The sequence below is a fragment of the Lycium ferocissimum genome, chromosome 6 (assembly GCF_029784015.1).
Source record: "Lycium ferocissimum isolate CSIRO_LF1 chromosome 6, AGI_CSIRO_Lferr_CH_V1, whole genome shotgun sequence".
Taxonomy (NCBI): Eukaryota; Viridiplantae; Streptophyta; class Magnoliopsida; order Solanales; family Solanaceae; genus Lycium; species Lycium ferocissimum.
In genome coordinates this window covers 22,796,935-22,812,251 of record NC_081347.1, presented here as the reverse complement: position 1 = coordinate 22,812,251, position 15,317 = coordinate 22,796,935, and the positions used below count along the sequence as shown (strand labels likewise).

At 35.1% G+C, this 15,317-nt stretch overlaps 1 protein-coding gene across 7 annotated transcripts; it reads right to left on the bottom strand.

Moving 5' to 3' along the window:
• Positions 1-1,359: 1,359 nt before the first annotated feature.
• Positions 1,360-9,904, bottom strand: LOC132059517 (uncharacterized). 7 transcript variants are annotated; one of them, XM_059452140.1, is made up of 10 exons: positions 9,850-9,904; positions 8,950-9,029; positions 6,987-7,212; positions 6,775-6,866; positions 6,646-6,688; positions 6,509-6,565; positions 6,359-6,413; positions 2,590-2,660; positions 2,050-2,142; positions 1,360-1,710 (listed from the first exon to the last, which is right to left on the bottom strand). In XM_059452140.1, exons 3-10 carry the CDS (start codon positions 7,128-7,130, stop codon positions 1,549-1,551), a joined length of 717 nt encoding a protein of 238 aa, XP_059308123.1. In that variant the 5' UTR covers positions 7,131-7,212; positions 8,950-9,029; positions 9,850-9,904; the 3' UTR covers positions 1,360-1,548. The 7 variants fall into 7 exon arrangements, with proteins under 7 accessions (XP_059308123.1, XP_059308125.1, XP_059308129.1 ...); XM_059452142.1 differs by having other exon boundaries at positions 8,990-9,029; positions 9,850-9,867; XM_059452146.1 differs by lacking the exon at positions 2,050-2,142 and having other exon boundaries at positions 9,850-9,894.
• Between the last annotated feature and the right edge of the window lie 5,413 nt (positions 9,905-15,317).

Genomic DNA, 15,317 nt, shown 5'->3' with positions numbered 1-15,317 from the left:
AACCTCTTTCTAGATCTTTCTTCAAGTGTAACTGAACCAAATATGAAATGTTTTTGTAGAACTTCGACTAATCTAACTGGAGATGAGCACCGTCGAATATGCAATTTGTATATTGATATATCAACCTATTTCTTTGTGCATCACGGCAAGGGGGTGACTTGGGCCGTGATACTGTCATACAAACTTTCAGTAACTCTCTACACAAGCATATGATATTTAAGTGCGAATATAGGTCAAGGACTAAAAAATCCAAGGGGTTGACCCTAGTACGACTATGCCTCAATCTCAAACGTATAACTCTCAAATATGAACTCCTAATATTCAGTTCATAGAATGATCAGCGACAAATAGACCACATACAGTATCTCAATCACGGGAATATGTCACTTTGTGATTGTCAGACCAGCTATGTTATATGGCGCGGTGTTGGCCGGTCAAGAACTCACATGTTCAAAAGATGAAAGTAGCGAAAAATGAGAATGTTGAAATGGATATGTGGAAATACTAGGAGAGATAGGGTTACGAACGAAGATATTCAGGACAGGGTGGGAGTGCCCTCCGTGGTGGGCAAGATGAGGAACGCGAGGCTGAGATGATTCGAGCATATAAAGAGGAGATACACGAATGCCCCAATGAGGTGGGAGATGTTGACTATGGTGGGTACGAAGAGAAGTAGAGGCAGACTGAAGAAGTATTGGATAAAGGTGATTAGACGGGAGACGACATACCTGCAGCTTACCGAGGACGTGATCCTAGATAGGAGAATATGGAGGTCGAGGATTAAGGTGGGCGCTATATATTTTCCCTTATCAGTATTGTGATTATTAATCCCCTATTATCTTCTTCTTCGATTTTATTATTACTTGTTACTTTTGCTTTGCTTACTGTATTATTTGTTGTTGCTACTACTCTCTTCTCCTTTCTTTTAGCATCGCTTCTTCACTATTGTATTTCCTTTCCATCTTAATTTTGATATGCTTTACTTAAGTTGAGGGTCTATCAAAAACCTCTCTACCTTCATAAGGTAGAGGGATAAGGCACGTACACACCACCTTTCCCATATCCCACTTGTACGTTTACACTAAGAGGGTGTTTGGATAGGCTTATTCTAAGTGCTTCTAGGCTTTTAAATCTTTTTTTTCTACTTTTTTTGGTGTTTGAGAAAGATAAAAAGTGTTTTTAAGCACTTATTTATAGGCTAAAAAGTACAAAATCAGATAAAAGACAAAAGTTGGGAATATGATTTTTAGCTTATAAGCTATTTTTTAAAAAGCCAATCCAAACACCCTCAAGGTATGGTGTTGGGGCTGTCACTTTGGATGAAAACTAAGAATATTGAACTATATCGTATTCTAGATGTTAGTATCAACAATAATAATTACTATGTCTCAATCCTAGATATTTAGTTCAAGCATCATCAGCAAGTAGACTACAGACAACTGATCTGTCATGGGACACATTAACTTTTGGCTGAAATCAAAATTCTCCTCGAATATTTAATATCATATCTAGCTGTTAGTACCAGCAATACTATGCCTCGTGAGGATTTTAGGTCGTAGCATGATCAGCAGATGGACTACAGGCAACAGATCCTGGAGTCACAGGAACACGTTGATGAAATGGCGACCCTGGAGGAGCCACCAAACCAAGCGCTTGCATTACCTTCATTCGACGTCCGCTTGGTGTATATTCTCCTGGTGAAGCTATTGCCTGAATGGAATGCCAACAGTAACAGAGTTACATAATAATATTGCAAACTACATGAAGATCAAGTATAGTGATCGCACGTAGTCATGATTCCAAGACACTAAAGACATGAATTGTCCAATTCCTCTACTTCTCATTTTCTCTAAGAGGTCATTCGATTTTGTTAAAAGCATAAAGAAAAAACTAAGTAGGACGTAGCAGAAAAGTAAAACCAATATACTTTCTGTATCATGTGACGGGAAAAAAGGACATCAATAAGCATATCAATATATCATAGTGGTAACACATCACAAATGGAAAAACTGGAAAAGACAAGATTTATGAGCAAGTTGCTGGAAAGACTTCTGTACTCAAATTCGTCCATACGCCTGCTCTGTTCCTTAAAATCAAATTCCTCATTTTTCTTTCATACTGAGCATTTGTTTTTGCCCCTTCCTGTTATCCACTTGTGGAAGCTTCTATTAGAATAGTAGGCACAACTTCAGATCATGAATGAAAATGTTCAGACACATGATCAAATAACCTTCGGAGGCAGAAGTTGGGTGAGTTTTGAGTTGTTTTCTTTTTGATAAAAAAAAAAATGTTTAACTTGACTTGGGAACTATGATAAGAGCAGGTCACAACGAGCAGCTCCTTCCCTTGCACTTTAATTACCTTCTTATAAGAAAATATTACCTTCTTAGCACTTCTGCTAGTTTTCATTCAAAAGAGTCCATTTCTGGAGTTTAGGCAAGAATTTTAGCCTTCAAAATCCCAATATACCAAAATATGTTACTACATGTTTTCTCAAGGTTCCTTTTCAAAGAAACGAGAGAAACACATTTTTACTGGAACTTGAACTAAACATTAATATTTAAGGTTCCGAATAATGATGAAACTTACAGAAGTTGAGGGTGTCATGTCCTGACTTTTGTTGTTTCCTTTGCCTTGAGATGCACCAGCCCTGAGCATTTCTGCTTTAAAAAAAAAAGAAAAAAAAGAAACACTTCTAACAAAAACTTGGGAGAGGGAAGGACAAAAGAATATCTTCAAAATCAATATCAGTGATAACTGAAAATCTTTAAGGCACCATGTTAGACCTACTTGTTGACTCCAACAACATACCCAATGAAATCCAGAAGGTGGATCTGGGCAGAGTAGAGTGTACGCAAACCTTACCCCTACCTTGGGAGGTAGAAAGGTTGTGTCCGGTAGACCTTTGGCATAAGGACAAGCAATTCAAAGCAGGATGTAAAAAGAAGTAACGAATAAACCATGACAGCATACTATAAAAACATGATAGAGACATAGAGCAGTAACAACCAGAAAAAGGAGCAATGAGACTTAGTTACTATTAAATAGAGGAAGTAAAGGGTTCATAGAGGCCATAATAATTACTTGTGTTATGTTCGTCAGCTCGTGTTTCATTGAGTTTTAGTTAAATTATATGCTTTATGTTGCCAAAATTAATTGTACTATATGATGTGAAGTGAGAAATACTTGGTTTGACGTGTTGGGATGTTAACATATGTGTCTGAAGAGGTTGGGACTGAAATAAAGGTATTTGACAATTAATGGGAACTCTAGGAAGAAGAAAAGCTGCGAGATAACACAAGAAGGAACAGACTTAGACAAGTGAAACAAGTCTTAACTTCAAAGTTTGCAACTCTGAGTAGAGGAACAATTTGTCCATCACTTCTAAAGGAAAGTTGTAGCCCTTAAAGCTAGTTTTGCATGACTTGAAAAGTTTGCCATTTGAATTTTTTCTGCACAAAGATATGACGATTCTTCCAAAGGTGCATACTCCATAAGGGGTTTGACATCTGGCACCAAAGGCCTCCTCAGCCAAGGAAGATACCCTAGAAGCTTGACACCAAGCTTCTAATAGATGTGGTGTATTTAAACCCTTCCAATCAGTCCCAAATCCCCCATTTCATTTCCCTACTCTCCAAAGCTTCCACACAACTCCCCAACAAGGTAATATTATCAACAATTAATGTTATTTTATGCTTAGTAACACTAATCCTAACCCTTATATTCATAGAATTTGTCTAGATTTCAGTTTCCTAGAGGAAGAGTCTTTACTTTAAGACTTAAATTTATGCCTTGTATAGGTATTGAAGGAGTTTGATCCATGGCTCACCTCGCTCCAATGAGCATTTGAGACATGAAATATTGTACGATATTTAGCTCATCAGATCTAGCGCCTCCAAATGTAGAAGGAGAGCAAATTTAAACCATTTTCATTACGTTAGGGATTTTTTTTTTTGACCCTTTCTGATAATAATATTAGGGCCAAATACATGTTATTTAGCTCATCAGATCTAGTGCCTCCAAATGTAGAACAACAACAACAACAAGCCCAGTATAGTCCCACCATGTGGGGTCTGGGGAGGGTAGAGTGTACGCAGACCTAACCCCCACCTTGAAAGGTAGGGCGGCTGTTTCCGAAAGACCCTCGGCTCAAGAGAGGAGAAGAGAGGAAGACAAGAGGAAAACAAGACAAAAGGTCGATAGGCCAAGCATATCGAAAACAATATGATAACACGAATACCAAAAGCGAGAAAGTCATGGTAGAACAGTCCGGGAAGAAAGGAGTATTAACTACTATAGATAAATAAAATAATCAAAGTACAACGGCCCAACAAATATAAGCAGCAATCACATGCATAAACTAAAAGGCAATAAACAAATGAGCGTAACTGCAACTACTATGATGAAAGGGTAAGCCACCTAGCCTTCTATCCTAATCCGAGTCCTCCACAACCTCCTATCTAAGGTCATGTCCCTCGGTGGTGAAATCGTGCCATATCCTGTCTAATCACCTCTCCCCAATACTTCTTCGGCCTCCCTTTACCTCTCCTGAAACCATCCATAGCCAACCTCTCACACCTCCGCACTGCGGCGTCTCTGTCTCTCCTCTTCACATGCCCAAACCATCTCAGCCTCGCTTCCCGCATCTTGTCCTCCACCGATGCCACTCCCACCTTGTCTCGGATATCTTCATTCCTAATTCTATCTCTCCTAGTGTGTCCACACATCCACCGCAGAGATTCGCATTTCCGCGACTTTCATCTTCTGAATGTGGCATTTCTTGACTGGCCAACACTCCGCTCCGTACAATAAAGTCGGTCTAACCACCACTTTGTAGAACTTGCCTTTAAGTTTTGGAGGCATTTTCTTATCACACAGCACTCCGGAGGCGAGTCTCCATTTCATCCACCTCGCACCAATACGACGTGAAACATCGTCGTCGATATCCCCATCTTCCCGTATAATAGACCCAAGGTACTTGAAACTTCCTTTCTTTTGAACGGCCCGGGTACCAAGCCTCACTTCCTCATCCCCCTCACGCGGTACGCCACCGAACCCGCACTCCAAGTATTCTCGTCTCGGTCCTACTCAATTTAAATCCTTTAGACTCCAACGTCCGTCTCTCCGCCCTCCAAACATCATTAACTCCGTCGCGAGTCTCGTCAATCGACTATGTCATCCGCGAACAACATACACCAAGGCACCTCACCTTCTATCTCGTCGCGTCAATTCATCCATCACCAAGGCGAATAGAAACGGCAAGAGCCGATCCCCGACGCAACCCCATCGAACAAAGGGAAGTGCTCCGAGTCTCCTCCTACCGTCCTTACCCTGGTCTTAGCTCCATCATACATGTCCTTTATCGCTCTAATGTACACCACAGGTACACCTTTAGCCTCCAAGCATCTCCATAGGACCTCTCTTTGCACCTTGTCATTGCCTCCAAATGTAGAAGGAGAGCAAATTTAAACCATTTTCAATACGATAGGATTTTTTGTTTTTTGACCCTTTCTGATAATAATATTAGGGCCAAATACATCAACATCTCCTTTGCTTTCTCACAATTCAAAGGTCCTTCCCTCTCTTTTAAAAGGTACACATATTTCTCCTCTCTCTACTATTCACTATTGTAGGGGAAGTTATGTAATATTTAAACGCAGATGGGAAATCTTTGAATAACTCAAAGCGATTAAGACAAAGTACTATCTGCTGTTGACTTATTTACTAAGGCATCTTTACCACATTTTAAGCAATGCTACGAATTTGAAGTTGTTATATATCTGGTGGTTTAAGATTTGAAAAGTGGTTTTCTAAGGAAGAGAAGATATGCCAAAGTTTTGATAATAAATCGATCAAGAAACTATATTATCACGGTTTTGTTTCTTGAAATTCGCACTTGGAGAGACAGATTCCAGAGTTAATACAGATATATTTGTAACAGAATCAATATAATATTGAACGCCTATCTATAATATAACGAAAAACAAAAAGCTTATCTATAATATTGGAGGCCTATCTATAATATAAACAAAAACAAAAACAAAAAGCTTATCTATAATATTGGAGGCCTCATAGGTAGATGATAAGCTCACTCAACAGACCATTATACTCAAAGTCTAAGCTTAGTGGCAATTCAAAGATTATGCTTTCTACTAGCGCTAGATTGGATGTCATTACAATTAAGTCAAAATAGATGCCAAAATCAAATGAAGCTCATAGCATTAAAAAGATTACCAATTTTCCTGACATATTTAATCATATTTTAAAGCTGCTAACAAAGACTCAATTGTAAGATAAGAAACATAGGTGTTTCAAGTGTGTAAATAAGCAAAGAGAAGTACGAGCTAAAGGGCCTAACCCTTCGATTTTATGTCTTCCATCTTCATTCCACCAGATTTGAGATGAAGGAGATCCTATAACAAAAACATATCTCGGTAGGACATACTACTCACAAGAATCTAAGTCACATACTTCCTGAGAGAGGCAAACTTCAGACATAAAACCTCACCTGCTTTAGAGCTTCACCTAATATTTTAATATGACTGCCATGGTATTTCTCAATTATCTGAAAATCCAACATAAAGTTGTTAAACATATCAGAAGACCCCCATTAGGTTTCACCATTAGAATATACGGCGAGCTCACCTTCTCATATTCCAATTGAGATTTAATAGGATCTACATACAAACTGCAAGTGATTTAAATGGAGCGAAACCTGTAAATAGGAATAACAAAAACAAATACAAAAGAACAAAAGAGTTGGATTTTTCTCACTATGTGTAGCTTCCATACAACCGAACAAGGACTTCACCAGCTACTTTTTTTGGGGGCTTTCTGTTCCCACCTACAGCCTTCTCATCAACAACCTGTTCAAAAAAGGAACAAGTACCCTTTTAAACAACTAAGGAATATTGACATACAAGAAAACAGAAAATTTAAAACTGACTGCCTCATAGAGCAAATAGTATTCCCCAATTCTCTAATACCTGACCAAGCCACGATTGACCGTCGAGCTGGACCCATATCAAATTGCCAAAATCAACCTCCCCGTTTGATTTATTCAATGCAGTTTTCTTCCCAATTTGCTTTTCAACATAATTTCCGTTTCTTGAAGGCGTTTTACTTTTCATTGCGTATCTTCACAAGTTTCACGGTCCAGCTTTGTAATCAAGTATTTGAATGGAGCCTAATTCTTGCATAATTTGAAAATTCCTATACACAAGTTGTATAACAAAAGAACTTAAATTGTTTCATTCTAGATATATATTTTGATTTATGAATGACAAGATCAAGTGCAACACAAAAACATTAACTGGCATGTGTGCAAAAATTGTAGAAGATATATAGGTAAATTTGCATTTGACCTCTTTGTCCCTCATTGACAAAAGTATATTTACCAAATATCAGGAAAACCAATTACATTAACAAGACACGTTACAATTTTCTTTGACAAGCTACTTGATGCACTGATAGTTGTACTTCATAAAGACATGTCAATTCGACAATTCATACTGCGGACTATTGATTATTCTGATATATCAAAACACCAAGTGTCTTTTATTTAGATACTTTTGGAATCTATAACCTGTAGGCCTTCTTTTTGTAACTTTAAAAGATAAACAAGTTCATAAATGTATGCAAGCTACTAAACCCAAAAGTTAGTCAGTTGATTGGGTACCACTCAATCCTGTCTGAGGTTATTGAATAGAAAAAGTTGCCATTGGACAACAACAACAATATATCTAGTGTAATCCCACGAGTGGGGTCTGGGGAGGGTAGAGTGTACGCAGACCTTACCCCTACCTTAGGAGGTAGAGAGGTTGTTCCCGATAGACCCTCGGCTCAAGGAAAAACAACTCAAAGCAGTTTGAAAATTACCATAGGCCCAAAAAAGAGAAATACATTCAAGCGGAAGAAACTCTACCTAACGCCATTGCAAAGCTGAAATTTGTAGCTCACCAGGCTTTTGAGTTACATTAACAGACTAACAAACAAAGAGATATACGAGAATCTGAAAAGTTTGCTGAATGGAAGGACTTAATCAACAAACAAAAGCAGAATAAGGTATATTCTAATTGTTACTCTTTTCCAAATAAGCAACTCAATGTCCCTAAATGTTCATGTCTTTGAGTTAGTATTGCCACCACATCCTTCTTCTCAGGTATAAAGAATCAAGAAATGAAGCATAGAGGCGAATGAGAAAATATTCTGCCCCTAGAAGGTGTGTTTGGTATGGAGGAAAACATTTTCTCTAGGAAAACAAGTGCCTTAAAAATGAGAAAAATGATTTCCCTAATAAAAGTAGGGAAACAAGTTCGATAATGGTATTGATTGTCTCCGCCCTCCAATGCCCCAACCCCCACCCTTTGAGCTCCCCCGGCGAAAACAAAATGTATTAAGTGGGAATTGATCCCTTGTCTTCTAGTTACCACCGGATAATATTATACCAATTTTAGAAAATATATATACATAAAATACCTAGCCTTACAAAGACCGTAACCCCTGGGACCCCCACTCACCGCTCTATTCACCCCATAGTGTTTTGCTAGATTACGTAACATATTTTTTGCTTAATTATCAAACACTAGAAAACAAGTAAGAAAAATCCACTTATTCTTCAAGAAAACATTTTCCTTCATACCAAACACACCCAAAATTTCCAAAAATCAACAAGCATCGGATAAAATCTTTAAGGTAAAGCTCAACAAGAGAGAGAGAGAGAGAGAGAGAGAGAGAAAACAATAGCAGCTAACAAGCTCAAACATATATCAGCTAAAACACCCACCACAAAATGTAGCTACTCTTTCTCTGAATTAACCAGATAACATGGAAATACTACTACTAAAGCAAAATGTACTAAAACACCCAGCCAAAAAATAAAGCCTTGTCTGTAGAAATCAAGAATCAAGAATAAAAAGAAAAATACAAGTAACAGGTTATAGTACCCACCATAAAGTAAAGCCTCTTCTCTGAGCGGAAAAAAGATTACCTCGGTATCTGCATCAGTTAATGCCCTTTTTCAGTTCCATCTTAAATATTACAATTATATATAAGAGGGAATATTACAATTATATATAAGAGGGAATGTGAGGACTTTTGTAGTCCTCACAATAATTTCTCAAATTTTTAAAAACTTTTTCATTAATTACTTTTATGTCTTAATTTTATTTATTTAAGTCAATTTTTTTATTTTTTATTTTTAAAGTCTACTTTTCAAAAGCTATCGAGCCTGGGGACTTTTGTAATCCTTACAATAATTTTCAAATTTTTTTAAAACTTTTTAATTAATTACTTTTAGGTCCTAATCTTATTTATTTATGTTAATTTTTTTGTTTTTGTTTTTAAAGTCTACTTTTCAAAAGCTATCAAACCTCCTACCTCATTTTTCACGTTCTTTGATTTTCTGATTGGTGCTCGATATCCGCATTTGAGCCCAATTAATCCAGATAATTCGCACTGCATCGCGCCTATTCGGGGGGAGCGCTTCCTCTAAAGATTTTTTTCCATGTCCATGTTCGAACCCCTAATCCCTAATTAAGAGAGGAGCAGCTCCATCTGTTGCACAAGTTAAATTATGTATTTGTCTTAAAAGTTCATTAACTATGTATAGATTATTTATTTAGAACTAAATAACTTCGAAAATTAGGATACATAAGTTATAATTTCATCAAAATGGAAGTTAAAATATTAAAGGAGTGGAATGAAAATTTTGCTTTTATATAACTACCCACTTGTGGGACTACAATGGGTATATAGTTGTTGTTTTTTATTGTACACTTGTACTAACACAAATTATATTTCTTTAGTTAAAATATCTGCTTTTATATCTTGACTAAGCCCGGGCCTCACATAACTAGTACTCTAATAAAGAAAGGAAAAACGAATTTTGAACCTTTTACTCACAATACTTGTCTAACTTGGCGCTCCATTCGAAAACAATAAATAAAATGATAATTTTATTATATTATTTTAATTATGATTAATTTTATATTTTAAATGATTGAAGGTATAAATAGAATATAAATTTAATACTGCATATTCATCTTATTCTATCAAATTTGAAATTATTTTATCCTACCTCTCAAATGAAATAAATTAGTCGACTATAATTTCAGAATTATAATTTTGATATAATTTAGTCTGCACCAAACAACGTGTAAGGAAACTGGCTAAGCCAAAAAAAAAAAAGAAAAAAAAAAGAAAGAAGAAGAAGCAAGTCATAGGGAATGAGTTGGAAATAATTAAAGCATTCATAATAATGGGTAAAATGAGTATAAAATAATAGTAAATTATCTCTTGCTTTTTCAAACTGCACAAGTAAAAGTGGACATCTATCTTTAGTAGTGAAAAAAACTCAAAAATGTGATCGAACTATCATAAATGGCTTATCTATGTCACTTGTTAATAGTTGGGTTCATTTATGTCATCGCCGTGACACATTTGATTCATTCGTGCCACTAACCTCTAACGGAGCTCTAGTATTACAAGATTTGTCACGTGGCATTATCTAAACCCTTGATTACTTATCAATTCCCGCACCTTTTTACGAGTGCCATATGTGAGCTATTTCGTTAAGTTCAGTGGCATATTTAGTGAACTGACATTTTTGTAAAAAATTTAATAGGCATCTTAATAATAGTAAGAATTTGTTACAGATCTTAATCATCTAGATCTATTCAGAATCATTGAGTGGTTGTAACATAAAAAACATAACATACTTAATGGTTAAAATTTGAACGATTAAGATTCGACCTAAAAACAAATGGACTTTAATGACTAAGAAATATTCATTAAGTGCAAATAAATAAGCCTTAATGAGTGTGAATAGATATGAAGATTAATATTTTATCCATTTAAAGATTTCTGCAAAGAATTCATTTCACACCAACTCCATCCAGTGAAACTGTCACTGTGAACCACTGCCGTCGCCACCCATTATCAACTAGGACCATTTACAACCACCATCCTCAGCCATAATCACCATTGCCTTCAATCACCATAGTTAGCGATCACCATCACTAAACACCATGCATAATCAACACCAGCGATCGTCACTACCACACCATCCACTAATCACTACCAACAATCACTGTCATCAACCACCGTTATATATCACCAACTATCATTGTTAGTCATCACAACCACCATTGTTAGTCATCACAATCACCATTACCTATTACTATCATCTAACATAATTACCAACCGCAACCATCAACTACCATCATTAATCACTACTACCATCTATCATCCCTATTAGCTACTAACCACCACCATCAACCATTGCTACCACCAACCACCATACAAAAGTTTAAAATATATAATTGCTATAATGTTAGTTTAATTAGTATTTATTAATTGTCTAACAAAGACACGTTTTATACATTCAAATGTTAAGAAAACAAATAGCCATAATTATTTAGTATTCAAATCTTAATAGTCAGATATGTATTCATATTATGATATCTTAAGTTTAATACACACCTCAATAATTTAGTTATATATTCAGATTCAGACGTCTTAATCTTAATAAATATAAATGGGGCCCCAAAATCATTTAAGTATCGCTTTACCCTAGAAAAAAAAATCAAAATATTTGTTGCTTTAAAAAACCAAGACAAAATTATTTGAAAAGGTCGAAGTGGCTAATAATCCTTATTTTTCAACAGTAACATTTACTCCCTCCATCCACTTTTACTTGTCACTATATTAAAAATAGATGTCCACTTTTATCTGTCCAATTATTTTACCCTTATTATTAACGCTTTAATTATTTTCTATTCATTTTCCAAAAATAGATGATTTATTATAATAACTAGGGGTGATATTATAAAATTACCATTTTATTTGTTGCGTTTTTACGGGTGTACCAAGTCAAATATGGATAAGTAAACATGAACGGACGGAATAATAGTCAATGAAATAAATACTTAAGAATAATTTAGTATCCCTCCCTTCATGTTTACTTGTGCATGTCTCACCTGACACACCCCTTAATAAGCAATAAATATAACGACAATTTTAAAATATCATCCATAATTATTATAATAATTTACCTATTGTTAGAAAATGAATTGAAAATAATTAAAGCATTAATAATAAAAATAAAATAGGTATAAAATAATAAATTATGTCTTGATTTTTTTAAATTGAACAATTAAATATGAAAATCTATTTTTAATACGGTGGACAAGTAAAAATAGTAAGTTATGGGTTTCACATAATATTTTCTCAATGAGGCGCTAAAGCCTTAAAAGACAGGTAAAATGAGGGGGAGGGAATATTACGGGAATTGGTGATTGACCCATTGAAATGGAATTTTTTTACAATGGTTGAACTGTGTGAGGCTCCATTCACCTTTGGACACTTGGATAGCGGGACCAATTTGCACACTTCACTCACTACCCCAAGGCCCCAACCCCAGTCCCCTGTTTCGCCGACCTCTCTTCTCTTTCATTTTCTTAGGGCCCGTTTGTCCACGAGAATTATTTACTTTTTTCCGGAATATTTTTTTGACTTTTTTCACTTTATGGTGTTTAGTCATAAAAATTTCAAATATAACTTGAAGTTGTATTTGAAATTTGGAAAACAACCAAAACTTGATACTGTTAAAAATGTTGAATAATAAGCTTATTTATTAATGTTAACAGTTTTAAGGGCGTTAAGTTATTTTAATAGAAAATTTGTTTATCAACATTTTTTATCAAATACATCAACTGCTTATTTTCATCATTTTAATCCATACATATAACTGTTTATTTATAAATTCAGCTTAAGCACTTAAAAAGTGTTTTTTAAGCACCTGTACTTAAAAAGTGTTTTTTAAGCACATGTACTTAAAAATTACACATAATATATTGTTTTTGTAGTTAAAAATGACTTAAATTCAGCTCACCCAGACAATCTTTAATTCTAATATTTTCTTTAATATTCAGCTATCGTTACATATTCCTAGAAACTTTGAGGCAAAAACTGGTCAAGATGAAATAAATTTACTTTTGCTTTGCCAACATCAACGCTCGTTATTTTCTTTGTATGGAATTGCATGCTCTACTCTTTGACTTGCTGTCTTTAAATTTTAACTTTTCTTTAGTTAACAAAAGAAAAAAAAATCAACTTTTCATTTGCTTTTCTCATTTTCAATTTTGGGAGAGTTGCATTACTTGGGTCTTTAACTCTTCATTGAAGAAGAATAAGAAAAGAAAGGAAGAAGAGGGGTGGCGGAAAACGGGGGACTGGGGTTGCGGTGGTTAGTGGCGTGTAAAGTGGGCAAATGGACCCCCACTATCCAAGTGTCAAAAGGTGAATGGAGCCTCATACAACTACTGTTGGTTGTGCCTCAATCATGGTAAAATTTTTCATTAAAATGGGGTTTTGGAACTTCTTGTCCAACTAATCGGTGCGAGACAGTTGGATTATGAGAACATCTTTAGCATTAGGATTCAATTGTTTTAACAGTCCAATTTGGAAATGGGCATATTTTAGGAGTACGGAACTTAAATGACTCAAAAACTAAGCAAGTGAATCAAAATATCACTAAAAAAAGTTACAATACTATCTTTTGCGCAAGAAATTCATGTGTAATAGGTGTTAATATAAACCCTAACACTTCACTATTAATATAAACCCTAATACTTTACTATTTTCAAGTCACTCTTCACCTCCTTCATTTTCACTCTTTCAACATAATTTAGCCCCCCGAAAATCATATCTCAAAGCTCCGAAACGTCAAACTTTGCTATAAAACCCGATGTTTGTGAATGCGGTGTTATACCCCATTTTAACCGAATCAAAGCGGAGTACAACATATTAGTGATTCCTAATTATTTAACTTAAGGAGTCGCCACCTAATTATTTTAATGATGAATTAGGACACCTAATTATTAACTAAGATAAAGCTAAACTAAACTCCATTTTTTAAGGTCTTACGAGCCTAATAAATTCTAGGTAAGGGTTCTAAATATCCTAATGGGAAGGTGTTAAGCATCCATTAGAATCCATTAAATATGGTTACCGACCAAACTTAGGTTACTATAAGAAATTATGACAAAATGATATCTTGATATATAAGTAATTTAAGAAGAAAAAAAAAATTCATGACCAAGTAATTAAATAGTTGATGTAGAAAAGTTTTGTGACCAATAATGCGATATTTTTTCTAAAATAAACTCAACAGAAAATCACCACACCTTTTCTGCACTTAAGTGTTTGAACTCAAAAATGATTAATTTAACAGAACTTTGGAAGACTTAATCTCGAGTTGAAAATATATAGTTAAAATGACCAATGACTTTAAAATCTGAAATTTGTTTTACCCATTGTGTAGAAGGCCTAAAAAAAAATCCCTAACAAGAAATGGTTCGTGAAAGTCTTCTCTTTCATAAGACTACCAGTGAAACAAAAAGGTTATTGCATAGACCAGATCTGGTTTCTTAATACTAAAAAAAAAAAAAAAAATTATAGGAAATCTTGTCTCATACGTTAGAAAATTGTTTTATAACAGAGGTTTGACTTCTAGAAATAAATGTTTGGCAACATACAGAAAAACGTACTCCTTTTAATTAAAGAAACAGAGCAAAGATAATATTTTAGCTTGCGCAGGACTCGTTTGATAATTACTGAAAAAAAATGCTATTAGACTCCCTGCTTCACTTGGTGCAATTGAATTAATAAATGTAACTACTGATCGGAGGCATGATTAGAGGTAAACTCCATTTTTAATCTTGTAAAAAGAGTAACTAAAAAATCTTGAACCGAAGAGAGTAGACTAAATTACTTAACCTTTAAATGCGTTACTTTGAAAGAAAACTCGAACTCTAACTATCCATTATCACTAAACTATCCCCATAAGGTTAACTACTTGAAGCACTCTAAATTTAACAGGATCTATGCAAGGAAAATAAAATATGTCAGCGAGCCAAGAAAAAATGGAAAGAAATATGTAAAACAAAAAAAAACTCGATTGACACGATAGGAGGGAATATCCACTGCTTATCCCCTCTCTTTTGTATTCTGTTCGGATGCATTTTGAGAGGGTGAAAGGTGCTACTGAAGGTGTGAATGCAAATCTCAGGCCTAGCGATGATGTCGAGTCTCGACGCAAGACTCAGGAGTGCTCCAGTGTATCATGAAAACAAGGAAAAGAAAAATATAAAGGATTAGAAAAGTGGACAGATTCAATAAAATACATTGACAGAAATAGATTTCTTAAAGCATAACTAACCGGGGTGCAACAAGATGCAAGAGAAACGAACACGAAACATAAATGCGAACCACAAAAACTAAATACAGAGTGCTCAACGGAATGTTGTACAAGTCAT

Excerpts from the sequence above, each read along its gene's own strand:
- LOC132059517 (XM_059452140.1), bottom strand. The coding sequence starts at position 7,130 with ATGAAAAGTAAAACGCCTTCAAGAAACGGAAATTATGTTGAAAAGCAA. Across the intron at positions 6,867-6,986 it reads GTCAATCGTGGCTTGGTCAG|GTTGTTGATGAGAAGGCTGT; the intron begins GTATTAGAGAAT and ends TTTTTTGAACAG. Across the intron at positions 2,661-6,358 it reads GGAAGACATAAAATCGAAGG|AAATGCTCAGGGCTGGTGCA; the intron begins GTTAGGCCCTTT and ends TTTTTAAAGCAG.